Raw genomic sequence first — 25,507 nt, forward strand, 5'->3', positions numbered from 1 at the left:
CTGATACATTTAACATTTAGTTTTATGACACTGAGCAAGTCATTTAATGCCAAATGTCTAGCCCCACTCTCCAAAAAAATTAAATAAAAGAAAAAAGGAAATGGTATGTGTGACAATATTTACAGAATTTCTTTTTGTGGGAACCAAAAATTGAAAAGTAAGAGATTTTCTTCCTATTGTAGACAGGCTAAAAAATTGTAGTACATAGACAGAATGGATCATTATTACTTCATAAGAGATGATGAATTGGACAATTTTGGAGAAAATTAGGAAACTTTAAAAACTGAGGTAGAATAAATTGAGGACTAGGAGGAAAATTTACATAATGATAATATTATAGAAAATATCAACTTTGAAAGACTAGATTAACACAAAATACTATAAGTCTAAAAAGAATAAAATTGAAATGTGCCACTAATTTCCCAACAGAAAGGTGATGAACTTAGAAAAGCAAACAGATGTAATTTTGAACCTAATGTAGGAATTTGTGTTCTGAACTATGAAAAGATGGACTGATTTTTTTGGGGGGAAGTGAAATTGTTTAAAGTAAGGTAAATAAGAGCAAAAGATTAATTTAAAATGTTTGTTAATAGAAATACAAACAAAAAAAATAAATTACATGTCCTCTTCTCTCGTCTTTCTCATAGATTAGTGTAGCTATCTCCAAATTCTACTTGCCTCAAGCCTCTCTGTTCTCTGAACCTTAATCAGTACAGTTGTAAAATGTTATCTCTAAGGCTAAAGTTTAATATTTGACTATATCACTTCCCCATTTTAAGAAAGCTGAAGTGGTCCCCTATTACTATTAACATAAACTAGGCACTGCTTTGTTAAATATTTGTTAAATATATAAAACCTTCCTATAGATTCAATCTACCTTTCTAACCTTACTAAATATTATTCCCTTTTTCATATGCTTCAAGCAAGATAGCTAATTGATTGTTCGGATACAGACTAAGCCAGAAACTCTACTCCCATAGTTGTAAGAATGACCTAACATTAGATTAATGATATTTGATTCTATTGCCTTTGGATTGCTTTGGAAGCTCCCAAGACTAAATCATATATCTTATTCATATTTGTAGATTTAAAAGACTTTTCTTATAGAGGAAAAAAAGAGTTACTAAAATACATAAAATTATATACATAAATATTATCATGTTTCAGGGTAATCATAAAACACTGAAAACTTACACTTGGAGCACTGTTCTGGGATCTCCAACTTCCCCTCCATCACCAATTGTCAATGTGTCATAGCCAATTTCTAGGTCAAATTCTTCAAAGTTTATTTGAATAACCTAGGAGCAAAAATAAATAAAGACCTCAATTACAAATATACTCTATTACCGAGGAGAATTGTAATTGATGACACTTTAGCATAATTATTTTATATATGTGATATATTTTATTTTATATTATTTTATTATATTTTATATAATTTTAATTTTTATATATGATATAACAGATATATAAACATATATTCACAAAAATGCACACATACATACACATTTATTTCAATAAATTGCAATATACAATGGTGAAATCACACCATTAATGATATATGCCACATATTTTTTGTGGAAAATATGACCTAATGTCAAACAAAACTTTGAGAAGTCAGAACAAAGAAAACAAATTGAATGCCATTAATGGTTTATATACCAAACAAAATATGTCCTAAGTCAATAAAAAATGCTTTTCAATCATTATATAAAAAAAAATGGATGTATATTTTAGAAATATCACTAGAGAATAAATGGTAAGAAACATTTTACATACCTATTCATTTTCTTAACTGTATATATCTGATATTACCATAAACAGCTAAGTACTTAGTACAGAACTCTATATGAAGTGTTCAATAACTGTTTATTGATGATGACCAACTGACTCACTGATTGCTGTATGACAACAAACACATTTTTAAAACATATTTTATTAAACACATTTACTATGTGTTTAAAAACATAGTTTTACTGACTTTTTCCATGGAGTTCTCAAATCTATAGATTGTTTGAACTATATTTTAATAAAGACCCTATATACAGAACGAAAACATTAAAATTGGACTTGTTACCAAAAGCCACCTAATTAATTAAAAATATTAATTTCCTTTATTCATTTGAGTAAATTATATGTAATATTGCAGAATTTCATTACTCTGACACTTCTTTCACATAGATATGCATTGTTATTGAAACAAAAGTGATGATGGTGACAGAGCATTGTTTGTTCCTTTTGAGGTTATACCTGGACTTTACTCCAGATTACCAAAGATCCTCTATATCACAAACAGTCCTATAACTGATCTATTAAAAGTATCCTCTGCTCATTTCATCTTTCTCCTTATTAGATGGACCCTTCAGGAATCTCTTTTTAAGGAGGGAAGCCAACAGTTCAGAGCCCTGTTTATTCATCTCCAGGTTGCAATGCAGACATCTTTTACCATATCTCTTTCTTTTTCAAATTTCATTTTATATTTTGTGTTCAGCCATTAGAATATTAGTCCCTTCAGGGCAGGGATTATCTTTTTTTTCCATTTATATTTGTATCTCAAGTGCTAAGCACAGTGTCTGGCACAAAATAAGGGTTTAATAAATTTTTGTTAACTTGCTGACTTGATTATGCAAATAATCATTTTAGTTGGCCATTCAATCAATATCATCTATAGAAATCTAATTGGTAGCAGAAATGTAAGATTGTCAATTTTGTGGATCACTATAAACATTGTTCTGAACACTATGTCTCTCAATTCAGCCTTTGATTGCATTGAGTTTCTTGGCAGCTATGTAGTACTGTTGGCTCATATTAAACTTGTAATCCATTGAAAATCCCAGATTTTTCATAAACAGTGTTGTCTAGATTTATCTTTCATAGCTTATACTTGTGTAGTTGATTTTTTTCTTTTTTTTAATTTTAATAGCTTTTTATTTACAAGTTATATGCATGAGTAATTTTATAGCATTGACAATTGTCAAACCTTTTGTTCCAATTTTCCCCCTCCTTTCCCCCACCTCCTCCCCTAGATGGCAGGATGACGAATACATGTTAAATACATTAAAGTATAAATTACATACAAAATAAATATACATCTCCAAACCATTATTTTGCTGTACAAAAAGAATCAGACTCTGAAATATTGTACAATTAGCCTGTGAAGGAAATCAAAAAAATCAAAAATATAGGGATTGGGAATTCTATGTAATGGTTCTTAGTCATCTCCCAGAGTTCTTTCACTGGGTGTAGCTGGTTCAGTTCATTACTGATCCATGATTTGGTTCATCTCATTGCTGAAGATGACCAGGTCCATCAGAATTGATCATCATATAGTATTGAAGTATATAATGATCTTTTGGCCCTGCTCATTTCAGTCAGCATTAATTCGTGTAAGTCTCACAATAATATTCCATAATATTCATATACCACAATTTATTCAGCCATTCTCCAATTGATGGACATCTACTCAGTTTCCAGTTTCTGGTCACTACAAAGACGGCTGCCACAAACATTTTGGCACATACAGGTCCCTTTCCCTTCTTTAAGATCTCTATGGGATATAAGCCCAGTAGTAACACTGTTGAATCAAAGGGTATGCATAATTTGATAACTTTTTGATCATAGTTCCAAATTGCCCTCCAGAATGATTGGATGTATTCACAATTCCACCAACAATGTATTAGTGTCCCTATTTTCCCATATCCCCTCCAATATTCCACATTATCTCAGAATTGTCTTCATTTGCATTTCTTTGATTAATAATGACTTGGAGCATCTTTTCATATGGCTAGAAATAGTTTCAATTTCTTTGCTGAGATTGTCTGTTCATATCATTTAACCATTTATCAATTGGAGAATCGCTTGATTTCTTTTTTTTAAATAACTTTTTATTGACAGAACCCATGCCAGAGTAATTTTTTATAACATTATCCCTTGCACTCACTTCTGTTCTGATTTTTCCCCACCTTCCTTCCACCCTCTCCCCCAGATGGCAAGCAGTCCTATACATGTTAAATAGGTTACAGTATATCTTATATACAATATATGTGTGTAGAACCGAACAGTTCTCTTGTTGCTCAGGGAGAATTGGATTCAGAAGGTATAAATAACCCGGGAAGAAAAACAAAAATGCAAGCAGTTTACATTCATTTCCTAGTGTTCTTTCTTTGGGTGTAGCTGCTTCTGTTCATCCTTGATCAATTGAAACTGAGTTAGATCTTCTCTTTGTTGAAGAAATCCACTTCCATCAGAATACATCCTCACACAGTATCATTGTTGAGGTATATAATGATCTCCTGGTTCTGCTCATTTCACTCAGCATCAGTTCATGTAAGTCTCACCAATCCTCTCTGTATTCATCCTGCTGGTCATTTCTTAGAGAACAATAATATTCCATAACATTCATATACCACAATTTACTCAACTATTCTCCAATTGATGGCCATCCATTCATTTTCCAGCTTCTAGCTACTACAAACAGAGCTGCCACAAAAATTTTGGCACATACAGGTCCCTTTCCCTTCTTTAGTATCTCTTTGGGTATAAGCCCAGTAGAAACACTGCTGGATCAAAAGGTATGCACAGTTTGATAACTTTTTGACCATAATTCCAATTGCTCTCCAGAATGGTTTGATGTGTTCACAATTCCACCAACAATGTATCAGTGTCCCTGTTTTCCCATATTCCGTCCAACATTCCGCGTTATCTCTCCCTGTCATTCTAGCCAATCTGACAGGTGTGTAATGGAGAATGGCTTGATTTCTTATAAATTAGAGTCAATTCTCTATATATTTTGGGAATGAGGCCTTTATCAGCACCTTTGACTGTAAAAATGTTTTCCCAGTTAATTGCTTCCCTTCTAATCTTGTCTGTATTATTTTTGTTTGTACAAAAACTTTTCAATTTGATGAAGTTAAAGAGAATTGGACTTTGCATTCATATATTTAATAAAATATTAAATGGTCAAGTTAGTCTAAATTTATTCCAAATTAATAATGAATAAGTATTTATTAAACATTAGAACTTTCATCTGGATAAGACTCACACAAATTATTTTTTATTGTTATGAAACATACAATCTAATAGGATAAATAGAGTCAATTTTTTAAACCACCATTAGTTATATGTAAAAGATGTCACTGAATAGTAATTGTATAGAGAAAACTATAAATAAAGTAGGAAATCTGAAAAACAGAAAATATAAGGGCTAGTTCATTTCCATGGAGCTTTTGAAGGGTTAGACTGGACTTCAAAGTATTGTTTGAGGATGTACAAATGGAGTTGTAAAGAAGATATTCTTCGCAATAAGATTAATACTTGTAAATGAACAGAGATAGGAATAAACATATCAGTTGTGTGAGATAAGTTGGTACAAGTTGACCATGAACCAGGGATCATGTTGGGAAATAATGAAAACATGAATAAACAATGAATTTGAGTCAAATCATGGAGGATCTTAAAAGCTACTGGAATTTAGACTAAAATTGAAAGAATCATAGGGCCATGAGAATTTTTTATTTGTTTCATTTTGTTTTTCAGAGAAGTAAAAGAGTAAATAACATTTAACAAAGATACGATTGCAAGAATAGGCCAAGTAAATTAAATGAGGTAAAGATTATATTCACAGAAAGTCAAGTTGGAATCTTGTAATTATCTATATTTTTTTTTAAATTATGCCATCTTGAGATGCAATTTTTTTTTGTTTTATTTTGTTTTAATGGTGATCACTATATGAGTAGAGGGGAAGAAACAATCCCAAGGAATGACTTTCCTAGTGTGTCATTCATGTGGTTTGTAAATGGAGGTGACTAGAGTGAAAAATATGAAAGTACAATTGCATTAAGGAGTGAAATGTAAATATGAATTCTGAAAGGACTAACAATGATGTCCATATGTGAGGAAGTAAAGGAAAAAAGTGAATATAGTGCTGAAATAGTTTAGAAAGCAAAAAAGGTAAATGTGTGTAGACTAAACCAAAATGAAGCTGTGATAGAAAAAGGATCTAAAATATGTGTTAATGCAGAATAATATCAATGCCATATTTGGGAGTGGAAGAGCATCTAAAAGTTAAATTTCCTTATGATTTCAATGAATGAATACCAAAAATTTGTTCTCTTTATATTATGAGGCATCGATAAATGGAGACAATCAAGGATGGGTAACATAATGAACAACTTAAACATCAGAAATATTATTTTAAAATGATTCATGGACATCTTTTGGAATAAATCGTAATACGATTTCATCAAGAATAATCATGCCCAGTTGAAAATGTCTTCTTAAATTTTACCAAAATATTTACTAGACAATTAAGTCAAGCAAACACAATAACATCTGTGTAACTTCATCTCATCAAAGTATTTGTCAAGACTCAATCTTTGAGGACAATATTAAAAGAATGCCAGTTAAATGATGGTACACTTGGATTGTTAACTAACTGATTGATTGTATTCAAATAGAAGTCAATAAATTTAAGTCAAAATAGAGGAACTTATCCAAAGGAGTTCTCTGGTCATGTGTCCTTGACATGCTCTTCAGGATTTTAAACAATGACTTGAACAAAAATATAGAAGTTAGGAAGAATCCATATTAGAGTAATTAAGGTGATGAGGAAATTTCTGACTATATTGTATGCAGGGCAGTTTAATAATTTATAGATAGATATGTATTGTTGAAAATAAAAGACTGAGGGGTGATAGATTGTAGTCATGAAAACTATCTCAAATTTCTTGAATGAATTCATGTGAAGAGGCATGGTTAAAGATAAATTTCTTTGAAAAGTATCAGATAATCTTAGATTATAAGTGCAATATGATTTAGTATAATATGAGTGACCTAAATAAATAACTGAATGAATAAACAAATATACTACATAAATTAATATGATCTTGAACTGTCATAAGAAATGAACTCTTATTCAATCATATCTGATATTTTGTGATTCCTTGGACCAAAGAATGCTGATATTGTCCAGTGTATTTTCTTAGCAAAGAGACTGGAGAAGTTTGCCATTTCCTTCTCCAGTGTATTAAGGTAAAAAGAAGCTAAGTGACTTGTCAAGGAATACACAACTACTATCTCAAGTCAGATTATATAACTCAGTCCTCTTAAAGTATAGCACTATATCCATTGAATCATTTAGTTTCCTCCTTAGAGAGGAATAGCTTCCTGGAATAAAGAAGTGACGGTCGATTTGTCATCTGCCTTGCTCAGACCACTTCTGGTACATTATGTGCAATTCTTAGCAAAAATCAATCAATATTTATTAAGTACTTACTAAGTACCTGGCACTGTGCTAAACACTGTGCATCTATTCTAGTGGGAGAGACAACAAGCAATTATGTGCACAAATATATAGTTTAAATTAAAGGAAATCTCAGAGGGAAAGAGTGGTATTGATGGTGCCTGAATTTAGAATGAGTAACAGCAAAAAGGCCAGTGTGGTCAAATGATAAAAAAAAAAAAAATACAGGAGGGAAGTATAAGAAGATTGAACATTGAAAAGTTTGAGAGTCTTTAGAACAATGCAATCAAAGTTAGATGGTAAAAAGCTTTGGGAATATAATGAATGAATTGAAGAAGAATAGACAAGATATTCATGTATTTAAGCGACTATCATGTGGAAGAAATATACTTATTCCATCATAGATTGCAGGTTTGTAGTAAGTAAACCTCATAGTGGCCAAAGAATCTAAAACTTTTATTTTACAGATTAAAAAATCAAATCTTAAAAAGAGTTTATAATTTGTTCATCCATAATAAGTGTCAAAAAGATTTATACCTTCTAAGTTTAGAATTTTACCTAATGCTGACATATATTTTTGTTTTAAGGAACTAATACCATGAGCAATGGGTAGATATTTTAAATGCTCAAATGTGAGCTTGATGTCAGGAAAAGTTTAATAATTAAGAGATACTTACAAATGGAAGCTAGGTAGCACAGTAGAAAGATGATCAGGTCTACAATCAAGATCTAAGTTCAAATCTGGCTTCAGATTCTTACTAGCCATGTGAACCTGGACAAATCATTTACCCTGTTTGCTTTAGTTTTCTCATTTGTAAAATGAGTTGTCCAGCTATTCTGAAGGTATTGATTTTTTTCTATGCAACATTAGTATATAGCACAATGCCTTGAATATAGTAAAGTTATATTTTGCTAAATAACTTTTTCAAGGATGTTAAAAAAGGGCATTCTTGTTCCATTTAACAAACAATATGTACTTTGTAATTTAAAGACAGAAGTAGCTGTGTAGTATAGTGGCTAGTGCTAGGTCTCAAGTAAAGAAGACCAGAGTTCGATTCTGATCTTAGATACTTAATAGTGAGCAAAATGGGAAACTGAGGACTTCTCAGAATAACAATTAGGTAATTCAAGACTCAGCACCAAGCATCTGTTAATCATTAAGGCTCTGGGAAAAAGAGCAAAAGATTTGCTCTTCTAGCAGAAAAACCTGAGATAACCCCCTTGACTTTTACTTAACTGCTTAGAGAAGAACCTGACTAAGTATTTAATGACTTGGAGATATTCAAGAAGTCTCCAAACTAGCTATCTCTACTTGTTGATTGTGGAAGCCTGAAGTAAACTAAGTCTCCTTGGTTATTCTAGAAACCTTTCAAACCCTCTGGCTTAATCAAGTACTTAACCTCTAAATAAATCTTCTTATTGTAAGGGATTATGTGGTTTCTCATAAAATCATTAACTAAGGTAGATTGAACCATAATTTAAAGTTTAGTTTATGAAGGTCTGATGGGTTGGGAAAAATGAAATTCTTTGTACAAATATAATAGAGTATTCATACTAGCTCAGACATACCTCCAAGCATTTACAAAACTGACCACCATAAACTTAGGCAAACATACCTGCAATAAGTCAACTATATTGACTTGACTAAAATTTAGCAAACCCTTGCTACTTCCATCTAAGGAGGCAGAGAAAATTAACTAGATGAGGGGAGAGGATCATGGATTCCTATGGTTTTTGACTATTTAAATAATCTCTTTGCCTTTGTAGAATTGGCTCTCCTCTCTCTGAGACTCCAGTGAACAGATTTCACATTTCTCCCGAGATTCTAATAAAGCTTCTGTTCTTCACTTTGAGAAATCTGAGTAGTCATTTTGAGTTAGGGGTTACCACCACCACACTAGGTATAATGATCTCAGGCTAGGAACTTGGCCTCTCTTTGACTCTGTTTCCTCAAATGTAAATTGAGTACAATAATACCTCCTACAAACAATTTTGAGGATCAAATGAAATAATACTTCTAAAACATTTGATAAATTTCCTGGCACATAATAGGCATTATATGAGTGATTATTTTCTTCCCTATTTTTCTGTTTAATATAACAGAAAAATTGGTCCCTAAAAAGTTATTTCTTGTTCATTCATGCTCTCTTGATTAGTTTGCATAAAAGATAGAATTTGATTCAAAATATTTATAACTCTTAGGCTAGCTCTTTTTCCATAAACTATGTTTTCAAAGGTTTGAATAATGAAAAGAAGAAGGAGCAAGGAGAGAAATGGAGATGGCAGAGAAAGAATAAGAAAGGAGGAAGGGAAATATAAGAAGGAAAAAGGCTAGAGGGAAAGGGGGGAGATAGAGGAAAGAAAAGAGGGATAAAAAGGTCAAAATGGAAGAAAAGGAGGGATGGGAGAGAGAAAAGGAAAATGGAAGAAAAGGTTTATCTCATAAATTGTTAAATCTAAGCTAGCTGCCTGGAGGTCTCAGGAACAGCCAGAGTCAGGATAAGCAAAAGTCCTTGGTCTTTAGGGGGAGAAGTGAATGAGATGGACAAAACTTCCAGGAGTTTTGCCAAGGATCCCTCCTTGATTCTAAAGTCCAGAATCTCCACACTTTTCTTCTCCTTGTCCTGCAGCCAAGTACAGTTCTCTCACCTCTCTGACCCCACCCCCTAATCCTTACCTACAGTTCTCTTAACCCCAAGCATTGAGCCAGCATTAACTGTGAGAAGAGCAATTCCAAACATATGATAATAGTCATTGCTAATAGCCTTAAGTGCTCGGTTGTCTGATTCAAGTGCACACCTATTCAAAGTTTCAGCCTTTTACAATAAAGTGTTTCAGAAACAATAAAAATGAGTACACAAACACACACACAAAGTTCCTGCATTATGTTTCCTGGCAAACATATCGAAAAATATTTGGCAAGTTATTTAGCATGTACAAGGTCTTTGATTTCAAGAAATTTGTTCTAATCTTTGTCTAATCCCTACTTGGTTTCTTACACTAAGAAAAATGAATGGATGGGGAGGAAAATATTGTTCAGACTCTAATGGCAAAAGAAAAGTCATGACAATATCAATGATAGCATTACTAAAAATATTAACATTCTTCTATTATTTGTTTTGTCAATAATTTTGTTTTTCTTTGTAATCACAGAATCTAGTACATAATGTTTATTTTGTGTATTGTGAATAATTAGATCAATGTTATAATTTAGAGTTTAAAGACAAATTAAAGAATATTCAGTTCAGATGAAGGAAACTATGCATTCTAAATACACACCTAATATAATGTTCTAAGTACTAGCTTGATAACATTCTCTGCCTTTTCTACTATATTATCCCATTTTCATGAATTCCTTATAAGAAAACATTTTAATTTTATTAGAGTTTCAAGATTTCAAATATAAAGTTTTCAGCAGGATTTGAGGAGTACATGGAGGTTTGCAGGATAAACATAGTCAAAAAGGCCTTTTCTTTTCTCAGAAAGTAGATAATATCCTCTACAAAATAGTGAGAAAGGAGATAGTGGAATTGAGAAGAAGAGGACTTTCTCTTTCTTAGTTTTAAAGCTTCAGTAAAGGAACTTAAAATATTCATTATTAATGTACTGAACAGAGTCCCAAACATTTTTTGAAGATATTGTAAAACAAACAGCAATGTTCATGATAAAATGTACACACTGTAGGCATTTGACAAATCTTTGTTTAACGGATAACCTAACTCAGAAACTGATTATGCTATTTTCTTTTTTGACAGTTTTCAGTGAAATATTTTTTTCTGTTTTAAAGTATAACAGAAAAGACATTGGAACACCATGATACTTCAATGCTTGTGAGCCTAAGTGTTTATTTTATTATGTATAAAAGATGGTAAAGTCACTGGAAGCATTATAACAGTAAATAAATTCCCTTCAAAGATATTAGCAATATAGTAGTTCTATTTTGGATGGGTTTGGGATTTCATCTTTGTTGAATTCAAGGATGTAAGAGGAGCTAGGGTCTTCTAGTATAGTATAATAGCTTTGTCCATGGCACTATTTCTCAAAATTTAAGAAACAATTCATTCAACATCCATATTATGTTATTGCTGTTTCTAAAACCAGCTATCTGTGGTCCTAATAGAAATTACAGTCATTATCACCAGAAGACAGAAATGTTGGTAAAGAAGAGAATGAAACAACCTTTTTAAAAGAATTGTCTAGGGAAAAAAGTCACCTCACCAATTCATCAGGAGCCCTGAATTTATTTTGGTTCTAACACAATATAGGTTATTTTGAAGCCCTATTTCATTATAGTATTCTCTTAGAAGTCTGAAGCTATATGATCTTCTCTGGATGGTAGTATTGGAAACATTTGCCAAGAGTGGTTAGATCTGCTTTTTATGTTTTTCAAATATCATTTTCCTTTAGTATTCTACTCCTTTACCCATGTTCTTCACCCACATGGAATTAATTTCTTTTTCTCACTTAACTAAATTCTATTTCTAGTTAGGTCTATTTTAAGGACAAACTATTCTATAAAGTCTCATTTGAAAACTTTCTATTGAAGGCCATCTTATTTTTCTTAGTTTCTATTTGACATTATTTATTTACTTTCTGGTTAGCTAATATTCATGAATTGCCCACTATTTAATAGAAAAGAGGAGGCATTTAGTAGTGAGTGGATAGAAAATTTGGAAGATTGAGATTTTTTTAAATACATGGAGGATGTTTGACCCAGAGTGATTCTCTTAATCTCTTGGTGCTCCAGGCAATTTTAATTTCTCAATTTACTGAGAGTGCCTCATATGCATTTCACAAAACAGCATAATTATCTAGTGAATTTTGGATTTGGAGTTAGGAAAATCTGAGTTCAAATTCTGCCTGATTTACTTAGTTATGTGATCCTGGACAATTTTATTTATATTTAAATTAGCTATAAATTTCTTTATGTTATCATCTTATCTTCCTCATCTGTAAAATGGAGATGATAATAGCATCTACCTCAAAAGATTGTTGTGATATTTAATTCAATAACATAGATATAGAATTTTGAAAATGCTATAAAGTTATATAAATGTTAGCTACTAGAGGGAGTTTCCTCAATGGGAATTCCCTCTCAATTAAATCATGTGTCCCGTCTAAAGAAGTTAAAAAAAAAAAGTAAGGTACAGTCTAGAGTTCTACCGAGAATACCAAAAAAAAAAAAAAAATAATAATAATAAATCAGAGCCTATTCCCATATGGATCTTGAAATCTAGTAGAAGTAAAACAGATAGACAAATACATATAAAATGAATTAGAACCTAGAATATTTACATAGTAAAGGGATTGGAGAAAAAGCCATGTCCTATAACTGGGACCAAATGAGTTCATTGAGTCAATTGTTAAATTTTCAGTGTGAGCATTTACATCTCAGAAATCAGCAAACACTTCTACTAATTGAGGTTTTATTTTTTATTTATTGTTTTGTAAAATGTCTTGACTTAAGAATGCAATGTGAAAAAAAGTTAATAATGCAAATTTAATTTAAAATTACCTTTTGGGCATCATGTATGTGGGTATGAAAGACACAAAGACATTTATGAGCATATCCCTGAGTAGGAGCCCAAGACTGTTCGCAGAAATTTTCAATAGTCTAAAATTACTGAACATAGCTTCTACAAAATTATATGACATTAGCACATGCCCTAGTGGATCCACATAAGGAGAAAGACATGATGTAAATAAGTTTAATGCATTCCCTAGATGTTTGCTGTAATACTTTTGCTTCAGAAAGTTTTTTTTTTTTTTTTTTTAATGAGGAGTAAGAAAGGAAACTATTTAATGAGGTATGTGACCATTGTTCGTTAGCATCACCTGGAAGGAAACTCTTAGGAATGTCCCTTTGGTACAACCATCTATAATTTGTTCCTTTGGAAACAAGCATCAAGGGAATTTTAGTGTCTATGTTTTGTCATGCTTTGTATACAGTATATTTCATATTTGTTATTGCCTGAGAACTACTTCTTCATGAAACAGGGGTGAAGGAGATAGTAGTGTCAGAGGCATCTAGGTGATATTAGAGGAGGAGGAGTGAGAAAAGGAGATCTCTGTAAATAGCATCTTTTTTAAGTAAAATATGAAACAAAGTTTTCATCTGAGAGGGAATGTAAATGGAGAGTCAAAAGAGATTCTAGGAGAGATTGATAGGAAGTAACAACAATTGTGTGAATTGCTAGACAATGAGGAACCATCTATTGCCCTAGATAAGCATGTTTTAACCAATTAATAGACTATCCACATAGGATGTTGACCACAAAACTGCAGAAAGAACTTTCCCTAAATTAGTACCTGCACAGTAACAGCAAAAATTTGTCATAGTCATTTGGATGACTTTATGATGTGGAGGGATTCATTATAATGTAATTACCATAAATTAATTCTCCCCAATGGTCTTTTCTGTATACATTATGCATTCATTAGCATCATCTGAAAAAAGGGAACTCCCAGGAATACCTCTTTGGTATAACCTTTATATTTTTTCTCTTTGGGAGCAAGCATCAGAGAGTTTTAGTAGGGAGTTTTAATATCTATGTTCTGCCATGATATATGTATATTACTGTTTATATTTCATATTTGCTACTGCTGGAAAACTGATATGTACAAGAAAGGATGGTAGAGTAAGCAATCTCTTGGTAAAAACACCATGGAATGAAAGCATTTTGCATATTCTGCTCTATATAAACTCCATGTTTAACTCCAGTGGTGTGCCTATTTCCCTTAAGAAATAGAACCCATTGGGAATATCACCCTAACCAAATCCCTTTCCTTAGGTTGGAGACTATCTGAGCCTGAATTCTTTCAGAGATGATACTGTAACATACCTAATACTTGAATAAGATGAAAAAGGTTTTTAAGAACCACAGTGAGAATGGGATAGTGAGTTAATAAGAAGTATACAAATGATTGTCTTGCAGCCCTAAGGGCCCCACTGAGGTTATGTACTATAAATTTGTAGCATACTGAGTTAATTTGGTGTTTTTGTCAGCTTTGTTCAGCAGCACAAGCATAGGAATAAAAGCAATCGATTATGGGCATAACAAAAGCAGGGCTTGGTAGGGCAAGACTGGGGATATGATGAAGAGACAAAAGAGGAGAGTTTAAAGTTGAACTGTTTCACAAACGGGTCAAGTTTCAGAAAGGAGGAAAATATAATAAATACCGAGGTGATAAATAAGAGAGAACTGAGGGATTGAGGCATCAGTGGTCACAGTCTCAATGGAGAAAAAGGTTTGGTTTGGGAATGAAGAGGGAGAGATGGAAGGCTAATAGATTGTGATTAGATAAGGAACTTCAGAGCTCAAGAAAACAGAAACACTATATTCCTGGGTAATCAAAAGATCAGGGATAGGAATATTATGCATGGCTTAAGCTGAATAGAAAAGTTGGTCATGTAAAATGAGTAAGTGAAAGAACTGGGACGTTATGGTGTTAAGAAGACTATAAGCTCAAATCTCACTTTCTTCAAAGAGCTTTTACTAATACCTTTCTTAATTCTTCCAATGCCTTCTCTGTCAATAATATTTTCTATGTTTTCCACTGTGATTTATTTGTTAGATATATGCTTTGATTAAAAAAAAAAAAAAAAAAACCAGGATGCACTACATTTGTACTCTCCATAAACATTAGGAGGCTACTAAACCATATTACAAGTTCTTAATAAAGAGCCATAGATGGACTGATTACTAATTCCATGCCTAAGCTTTGCTATCTATTATTGTAGAGGAAATAAAAAGGTGGATGAACTGGGCTATAGTTTATTGGCATATTTTATTTTGCCTGACTGTTAACTAAGATTCATATAGTTATAATTTCAAAATGGACAGGAATCTCCTATATTTCAAATTATGTAATGAACTAATTACAGAGTAATCCATAGACTTTCAGATAAGCTCTCAACCACTAAGCTGGCACTGAAATTTGGGAAATTCATAATACTTGAGCAGTTTCAATGACACATGGTTGCTTGGCAGCGGAGAGTGCTTGCTTGAATGTGTATCACAGCTCAGTCTCACACCTAGTTTAATTTTACTCACATAATTCTAGAAGTTATATCGTTCCTAGGGAAAACAATAATCTTACATTGAAAAAAAAACACTACAAACTTTATTTGAAGTTAGAATAATCAATATACAAGTAAAATTCTTGTCATGTCAGGAAAATATGTAATTATAGTAAACCGGATGGAATTGAATTTGGAAGAAACTAAGCCAATGGCTAGAATGACATACTTAAAGTCAAAAATTCTTAGCATAAATTTTATCAAGATCTATCCAATAAATAGTTTGCACTACACAGCACTTAGAGGTTTGCAAATATCTTTAAAAACATGATCTCATTGGATATCTAATAATAATAATACTGTGATATATGTACTCTCATCCCCATCTTATAAAGCTGAGAGATTGTTATTTCCACAGATTCACATAGTTCACAACTGTTTAGATGCAGAATTCAAGTCCAGGTCTTCCTGAATGCAACTTCACTGCCCTGGTAGTTCACAATGGGTAGTTCTTACCCATTTATTTATCAAAAAAGAGAAAACTGAAAAAGATACTTAATGACAAATAACAGTTGTCACTGAAAAACAAAGAGGAAAATATACCATGGAAAATGGGATTACCCATATCAATATATAGGATTAGAAAGTCAACAAAAATTTATTAAGGATCTATGTTCCAGACACTGTGCTAAACTCTGTGAATATAAAAAAAAAAAAAAAATGTCACACAAGAATCCTTGCCCTGAGGTAGTTCACAGATGAATAGGGGAAACAATTTGTAAATAGCTATATATAAACACAACATATACAGGACAAAATGTGGATAATCTCAGAGCAAAAACACAAAGATTAAAGATAATTAGGAAAGATTTCCTGTAGGTATTGGAACATTAGCTGTCATCTCAATCAAGCTAGTGTAAAAGGCCAGAACTCTGAAGAAGGTGTTAACTCAGTAGAACTGATGAGATAATGGTTCTCTAGTATTTTATACAGTGATGTAATAGTTATCTAGTTCACACATATTCAGTATGCTGTAATGATGTAATTATAATAAGGTATATAAGGGCTGAGAAGGACTGGAAATGATTCATTTTATCTTGGACCAGCCTCCTGGTGGTTGTCCTGCCTTCATTACTTCTCAACTAAGACCAAGGACTCGGGCTGTGGTCCGAGGTCCTTCAGAAAGCTAGCCCACACATTACATTGTGGTACCCAATGGCTTTTCTTACTGGAGTAAGAAGCTAGGGAAAGTAAAAGGTAATAATGAAGAAGGAGAGACAGACATAGGGAATATCAGTGAAAATTCTGTGATGGGAAATAAAGTATTGAGGGGACAAGATTGTAGAGTAAAAAGTAAGGACTCACCTGAGCTCTTCCCCAAATCATTCCAAATTTCTTTCAATAATAATTCTTAACAATAAACAAAAAGACAGAGTAGAACAATTTTCTAGTCAAAGACAACTTAGAAGTCAACAGGAAAGATCTTTGGCACAAGGGTGGGAATCCAGCAATCTAGTGCAGGCCATACCAGTGTAGCCCTGGCCCCATTAGATGCCAACAGTGCAGGAACAAGCCTCAGGACTTCTGAATCAGCTGCAGCACCAGTGGTTTCCAGAACTCTCAACCCAGAGACGCCAAAGACAACTTGGAAAGTCAGCAGGATAGGTTACCATGAACTAGTATGAGAATGCCTTGGGAAATCAGCAAACCAACAGTGAAGAAGTGGTGACAATAGTTTCCCGAGGTCTCAGCCCACAGGAGGTCTCTTTACTACCACTGAGAAAGGACTTTGTTGTTTTAGGGCAAGACTCTAGAACTTGCATTCACAATGGAGCAGGAACCTTACTCATAGTTCTAGGACAGAAAAGAGTGCTTGTGGTTAGTTCCCTAGAAGGATCTTTGAAAATAGCTGCACAAAACCTTTGAAGCTGGAGACAGTATAACCTCCACCCTGGAAACAGTCCTACTTTAATAAAGAGTTAAAAACCAAGTAATAAGCTAGGAAAATTATATAAAGTGTTAGAGGAATTGCATATGAGGACCAGAAAAGAGGTCATGGTCACTGGATGGCAGAGAATGTAAAGTGGAATAAGAGGTAAGATGACTAAAAAGATAGGAAGAAGCTAAATTATAAAGGGCTTTAAAAAGCATAACATGATTTTTATTTGCTTCTAGTAGTAATAATCGGGAATCACTATTGTTTATTGAAGGGACAGGATTGGGACTAGGGAATTATTTTTGACCTGCCATTGTGAAAGATCTTTTTGACAGATAAAGATATAATAGACTAGTGAGAGATTTGAGGAAAGGGAGAATAATTAGCAGGCTTTTCCAATAACATTAAAGAAAAGCCATCTTAATTTTTTATTTGAATCAATTTTGAAGTGATATTCATTTATTTCCTGTGACTCATCAATGTGTTGATAGAATTAATAAATTACCATCTCAACTGCAAGCAGATGGGAAGTGATAAAAATTGATAATTCTGACAATCTTTTATAATCTGTGATAGTGGTATACTCTAAAAGGCAGTGATTGAGCCTGATTCCACAAAGTGATAAGTGAAAAAAAAGACAATTAACTTTAGGGAATAAATTATTATTTTTAATTACTGTACTGTCATTTTGGCAGTTATTGTTATTTTGGAAATAATTATTTTTAGTATCACTATTACCTTCTCTAGAAACACAGGTGTATGAAGAAGATTCTGTTAATGCCTGCTTATACATTTATTTGAGGTGGTAGTAGGGAATATATTCTGAATTGAACACTAAATAAAGATTTCCAAATGCAAAACAAAATAAGGAGAAAGGGACATAGAGGAAACTAAATATCTCTCTTTCACATTTATTTTTCTATTTAGGCATTTGTTACAGAGAACAGGCTATTAAGCCCAGTCTTTATAAAATCTACTCGCCAAAGATCCTACTTATGGAAGAGCTGTGGTATAAAGTAATTGAAATGTCTTAGAGAGATTCTTAAACATATATAGTAGCTAACTAGAGAATGAAAAATAGCAATTTGGTTTTTTTTTGTTAATTTTAATAAAAATAAGAAAAAAATAGAAAAAAAGAAAAGGAAAATTTAAAAAAAAAGCAAAATATTGTCATGTGCTCAGCAGAACATCAGATAGGATTCAGAATATGTAATAAGTTTCCATTTCAAGAAAAATATATAATAATAGAAGAGATTACTTTCATGACTGTCCATCTTTGTTTTGCTTCCCTGAAAGTTATTCTTTTCTTCTCTGCTGTCCCCTTTTTACCTTATTCTTTTTTCCTCTTAGATTCTCCCTGCCCCTAGCAATCAACAAGTAAGCACATATGTATTTATGTGTGTGTGTATACATACATGTATATATTCATATATATTTAAATCCACATACATATATTCATATACACACATATACCAACAGGCATACATGTACACATACATATGCACTTACACATATGTAAACATCCATCTAAAACAATATTAATATGTCTGACATATAATGTATATTTCTTTCTTGATTGTATCTTAAAGTTTGGCTTTGAGATCAATGATTACTAGTCCTACTTTTTTTCCCCCAATAAATTCTATTCCTAATTCTTATTGTAGTGTTTCTGTATATGTCTTATTTCCTATCCCTGCTAAGTTTTCTACTTTAATTCTTCTCCTTAATTTGCTTTGCTATTTACTTAACATCCTCCCATGGATCCCTCCCTCATCTTGAACCCTCACCTTTCCCTCCCCCTTCATCCCTTTTCCATTAATCTACACACCTTGTCCCATTGCCATAAATCTACACATTCTTCTGTAACCCCACTCTTTCCTATTCTCCTCCCCCCCTTATTTCATTATAGGTTTTGGAAGGTGCTGTATCATCCAGGATAGTGTTCCCTATTTAACCCCTTCCTGATGTGAATAGGTTTTCAGAACTACCAGCCCTCTACCCCTTCTAATAACTCTGAGTCACTTTCTCTGAACATCATTTGTATAGCATAATTACTGTTCTTACCTTTTCCTATAGTTTTTCTTTATAGAATCACATCATACTCCATTTTGCTCCCATCTTTCTTTCAAACTATTCAATTATTAATGGCAATGTTAGACATATGATTTACTTTTCCATGTATAAAACATAAGCATAGGTCAGCTAGATCCTACAGTGGATAGAATACTAGCCCTGCAGTTAGTAGGACCTGAATTCAAATCTGGCCTCAGACACAAAATACTTCCTGGCTATGTGATCCTGAGCAAGTCACTTAACCCCAGTTGCATGCAATTGATCCTTATTAAGTCCCTTGAAATTACTTTTTGATGTTTGTCTGATATTTCTCTCAACTCTATGTCAATTTTTTTTTTAATTCAGATATTTTACAACAAAATCCTGAAAGTCTGATATTTCACTGAATATTCTTTTTTTTCCTATTCAGAATTATACTTAATCTTACTGGATATGATATTTTTGGAAGCAACCCTAGTTCTTTTGATATGCAATATAGAGTATTCTAAGATCTGCTATTTTTTTTTTTTACTGTAGCTGCTAATAAGTCTTGTGCGATTACAATTGTGGTGTTAGCATCTTTGAATTGGTTTTCTTGTTGTTGGCAACATTATTGCTGGCAAAAAATTCCCCTTCGATCTGAGGGTTTTGAAATTTAACAATGATGTGCCCACCCATAGATTTTCATCATAGGATTTCTTTCAGATGACTTTTTGTGTAATGATAAAATATTAATACAAAACAAAATACATAATGAATCCGAGGTATTTCTGACAATGTTTGCTCATGATAACATGCAACTTGACTACAGCCTTGGTTTTGAACATATAACATGCACTTTGCACTGTACACATGCAAATGCTTCCAGAAATACCTTGGCTCAGATTTGAGCTGAGGTCATGTAAAAATTTCTCTGACACAAGAGCCCATGAGTGAAAAAAGTTTAATCCTTACTCTATAGTGTCACTCAAATCCCTGCATATAATTCAATTTTATTTATTGTATTTTGTTTCATACATAATTTAGAGTTTTTAAATTATTTTTATTTTTGATGCAAATTGCTTTATGAATCATCTTGGGAAAGAAAAATCAGAGCAAAAGGGAAAAATCAAGGGAGAGAAGAAAAAAATACAGAAAAAAGAAGTGAACATAACATGTATTGATTTACATTTAATCTCCAGAAATTCTTTTTCTGGATGCAGATGGCATTTTATATCCAAAGTCTATTAGGATTGCTTGGATCATTGAACCACTGAGAAGAAGCAAGTCTTTCATAGTTGCTCATAGAACATTCTTGCTGTTATTGTGTACAATGTGTTCCTTGTTCTGCTTGTTTCACTCAGCATCACTTCATGTAAATCTTTCTAGGTCTTTCTAAAACCAGATTGTTCATTAATTTCTTATAGAACAATAATATGGGCATCTACTCATTTCCTAAGTCTTTGCTACCACAAAAAAGCTACTACAAACATTTTTGTACATGTTGGTTCTTTTCTCTCCTTTATGATTTCCTTGGGATACAGACTCAATAATGGCATTGCTGGATCAAAGGGTATGCACAGTTTTATAGCCCAACATTTCTAGTACAATATTCAATAATAATAGTGACAATAGGCTTCATTGTTTCACTTTTGATCTTATTGGAAATGCATCTAGCTTCTCTCCAGTGCAAATAATACTTGCCATTGGTCTTAAATAGATTCTGCTTATTATTTTAAGGACAGTTCCCTTTGTCCCTGTGATCTCTATTATTTTCAATAGGAATGAATACTGTATTTTGTTGTAAGCTTTTTCTGCATCTATTGACATCATCATATGATTTCTGTTGGTTTTGTTATTGATATCATCAATTATGGTAATAATTTTCCTGATATTGGACCAGCTTTGTATTTCTGGTATAAATTTCGCTTGGTCATAATGTATTATGCTGTGGATAAGTTGCTGTGATTTCTTTGCTAATATTTTATTTAAAGTTTTGCATCAATATTCACTAGGAATATTGATCTGTAATTTTATTTCTCTGCTTTGGCTCTTATTGGTTTACATATAAGTGTCATATTAGTGTTAGTTTTAGAAGCTATTATTAGAAGGAAATATACTCATCAGATTTTAGAGATTTGTTTTTGCCTGTAACAACTCACTGACTGTTCATATACTTCTATTCTGATAGTTTACATTTTGGTGTTATAATCAACATCATCATCATCACCACTTCTTCTTTTCCTTTTCCTCTTCCTTCTCCTCCTCTTCTTTTTCCTCATTCTTCTCTTCTTCTTCCTCCTCCTCCCTTTCTTCCTTTTTCTTCTTTCTTTTTCCCTCTTTCCTTTCTTTCTCCCTCCCTCCCTCCGTCTCTTCTTCTTCTTTTTCTATTTTCTTCCTTCCTTCATTCCTTCCTTCGTTCCTTCCTTTGTTCCTTCCTTCCTTCATTCCTTCGTTCCTTTCTTTCCTTCTTTCCTTCTTTCCTTCTTTCCTTCTTTCCTTCCTTTCTTTCTTTCTTTCTTTCTTTTTCTTTCTTTCTTTCTTTCTTTCTTTCTTTCTTTCTTTCTTTCTTTCTTTCTTTGTTCTTCCTTCCTTCCTTCCTTCCTTCCTTCTTTCCTTCCTTCTTTCCTCCCTTCCTCCCTTCCTTCTTCTGTCACATCTAGTCAAGTTTTGAAGAAGAAGGTTACCAGCACGTACACAAAAAAAATATGTTATTTTGGCCTTTTCTCTTATTTTTACTTATGGATCTTAAATTTTTATTTTATTTTTTTAGTTTTTCCTCTCTTCCTCCCATTTGATTTTCCAAGTCTTCTTTTAAGTTAATAAATTCTTTCTGGTCATCTAATGTAATGGGCTGAGGCTTGAGTTGATGCACTGAGGTCCCAAGCACGTGAGGCTAAATAGTAAGTGGACCATACTCTATTAATATATATATATACTTGGAGAAAGAATAGTCCCCGCCCACTCTCTGTGCAAGTCCTGATGTGTTGTATAGGAAATGACGATTTTGGTGGGTGGAGGCAGAGGGGCAGGAAGAGAGGTGGGAAGAGACTGCTGGCTGGGTTCTGTTCTGGTGGCTTCTGGTCTCATGGCTTCTGGTCTGGCTGGCTTCTTGACACAGCTGCTAACATTGCTAATCTCCCTTTACCTCCAATCCCTCTTTACCTCCGATGCTTCTTCACCTCCACTGAGAATAAAGATTGAAGATTTTCCTTTAACCTGAATTCCTGACTCAGGCTGATTTTAAAATATGCGGTCATCACAATCTAATGTTACTCTTTGGGGTAGAAGAGGCTTTTTTCTTCACTGTCCTCCTCTAAAGATGAACCATGGTCTTCTCCATTGCCCTAGTAAGTTTCTGTGGTTGAATTCCTTCTTTTCTTATTCATTTTTTTCCCTAATGAAAACTATAATTAGAACCACCTCTAATCCTGGACTGGAAGGATGATATTTCTAGAGTCACTTCAGCTCTCCCCTCTGACCTGGAACTGCAAACCAAATGTTTCATCCTCCTTCAAGTGCTTGTAGGCAGTAGCATTCTTGTTCCACTGCTTTTGCACTCAAAAAGTGGGCTGCTTCCCTCTCATACAGGGCAGTGGTTCACAGCAGCAAAGCTGCTCCTAATCAGCAGAGGTTCCCTCAGATTTCCCAGAATGAGACTTCCAACTATCCAGGCTCTCCAAGAGATAAAATTTTGTGTGGTTCCTGCTGAGGCCCCAACCTGAAGGTGTTTGCACTTCACACTAGTTAAACCAGTTCTAGAATCTTTCTTTGGGTCTTCTTGGATTGTCCCAGGATCCTTGTTCCTCCCCAAGTCTTAGTTGTTTTTCATCAGTCTATGTTTGACTTGAAAACAAATTGAGTGGGTGAACTCTGAAGACTTTAAATTCCCAGAATGCTCCATAATAGTAGCATTGTTGATTGAATGTAACTGAATAGCTGTAATGGGTGGTCATTCAGAAGTACATAACTGAGAACTTTATCCTCTCTCTCTTGGTTTGACCTGTTCTTTTCCTGTGGCTTTTTCCTGGTTGATGGTAAGTGAAAAGACCATGCTGTAAAGAGAGGGCTTTCTCTGAGATTGATATGTAGCTCTATAAATATGGACCTCAGTTCTTTGCCTCAGCAATTGTTCTTTTGTTTTAGGTGAAAGAAAAGGGAGGCTACACACCTGTAAGTTTTGAAAGATTGGAGAAATGAGCTTCCTTAGAATGAGTTTCTGAGTTATAGAAACCCAGGAATGATGTCCTAGGTAAAGATTGAGGTCCCTCTCCTATGTACTAGATTGATATAATGTAGAACAAACCTACAAGGCAGTAGGCCAAGTTTATATTTCTGTTTTTGCTAAATATTTGAAAATTTTCTAAAAGTTAACTTATTTTAGTTAGAGAATAGAAGGCAAGGGAATATGAGGTAATACAATTATAGTATCAGCTCTTTCCTAGGAAGTTGTCAGTAATGAATCAATCTAATTTAAAGCCAGCTTAAGATTGATAATTATACAAGATATGTCTTTCTGCTCCTAATCTCCTCAGAGGAGTAATGTCTTGTTTTACTTTTGGGAATTATATCCACCAGAAGTCTACATGTTACTGAGCATCTTTCTATGCAACTAATTTTTAAAAGAAATGTATAAATGTCATCAACAAAAGAAAGAAATGTAGACAATGACAAAATAGATCATCTTGGGAGCAAGATACTAGAAGCCACTACAATGATCTACAAATAATCAATAAGCATTTAATGAGTATTTATTTGATGCCAAGTACTGTGCTAAGCTCTCAGCATTTGAAGTTCCTATTCTCAGAGAATTTCCATTTTCAAATATTCAAAAAGTTCCCATTTTCAAGATGTTAGTATATTGAAACAATAGAGGTACTTATAAGTATATTTGAGATCCATATGAAGTAGAAATTAAACTTTGAGGGGAAAATTATAGTAATGGATAGGGAAGGATCTGGAAAGGTCTCCTGTAGAAGGCAGATTGTGAACTGAATGAAAATAAGGACGGAAAACATTCTAGCCATGGAGAGAGCCAGTGTAAAGGCATAGACACAAGAAATCAAAATGAAAGGAATAAGTTGTTAGAATCAAGTCCATGAGTGAGTGAATAAAGGGCAACATGCCAGAGACTTGAGGCAGAAAAGGAAGCAACTAAATGCCTAAGAGAAAGTCAGTTGCTGATTTAGGGAACAGATGAACATGTGGGTGAGTAGAATCCCTGGGAAATCTTCCATGAAGCCTGCCGTGCGTTAATGATGATATATCCTGTTTTCAATTGTGTTGAGAAGACTGAAGGGTCAGGTAAATTAGAAATGAAACTAATTCTTCCCCTGGGAGATATATGTGAGAGAAAAGACAGAAGCTATTGTATCAGGCTTTTTTTTTTTTAATACCTAATTCAATTACATTCAATTACATGTTATTGCCTGATACTCTTTCAAAGTTTTTCCTTTGAATTTGAAGTAATCATTTTTGACTTAGTAAAATAAATGTCAATAAGGGCTTGTAAGTCAGGAGTATAAATGTATCACTCTCTAAATACTACTAGAGATATATGCAACAATTGAGAGAATGACCCGGGAAGCTACATCTCATATTGTCTTTTATAGGCATGTAGACAGCTTAGAAATATAAACCCCCTTCTACTTACTTTATTTTCTTTTTGTTGTTATTGTTTTGCTACACTTGATTTATTTTAGAGCTATACTTTTCTAGAAATCATAGCTCTGTTGATGTCATAACAATGAAATCAACAACAGACTTAAAGTAGATATATCAACTATGACAACAAAATGACTCAAAACAAAAAAAACCAGATAATCTCCTGGAATATTTGAGTTTATTAACATTAATAGGAGAAAGCTTCAGAAATTTCTATTAAAATTTTGAATATTTGGTTAAGGGAAACAGTTTTATTATTTTATATTTCAACAACAGAATTGATTTGTGAACTAAGTTAAAGAAACCCATTTAAAAATATGTTATTCTTATTCTGTACTATTTTACTTGGCTTGAACCTTCATCCAGATATATCCCTAATGCTTTCCCATCTCCAGGAAGGTAACCATTGCTTTTTCTATTTTTAATATATGATTTCCTACACTCAGGCTAGTAATTTATTTCTTAAACTCCACATTACTTTCATCTTTTTGTCCAGATGATCAATAACTCAACAACAAAATCAGTTCTGTTCATTTCTCTACTGACTGTCACCCAAATATTCTCTGAAATGTTTTCCCTCTCTGTTCTGTTTCCTGAATTAAATCATATGACTATA

At 33.0% G+C, this 25,507-nt stretch overlaps 1 protein-coding gene across 2 annotated transcripts in view; it reads right to left on the bottom strand.

Annotated features, from left to right (window-relative positions):
- CSMD3 (CUB and Sushi multiple domains 3) overlaps nt 1-25,507 on the bottom strand; it is a 1,575,929-nt gene that overhangs the window by 750,314 nt on the left and 800,108 nt on the right. For both annotated transcript variants that reach the window (XM_031954893.1, XM_031954946.1), the window contains one exon: nt 1,195-1,298. In XM_031954893.1, the coding sequence (XP_031810753.1) occupies nt 1,195-1,298 (104 nt within the window). The remainder of the gene's footprint in view (nt 1-1,194; nt 1,299-25,507) is intronic.

This window comes from Sarcophilus harrisii, chromosome 1 (genome assembly GCF_902635505.1).
Source record: "Sarcophilus harrisii chromosome 1, mSarHar1.11, whole genome shotgun sequence".
NCBI lineage: Eukaryota > Metazoa > Chordata > Mammalia > Dasyuromorphia > Dasyuridae > Sarcophilus > Sarcophilus harrisii.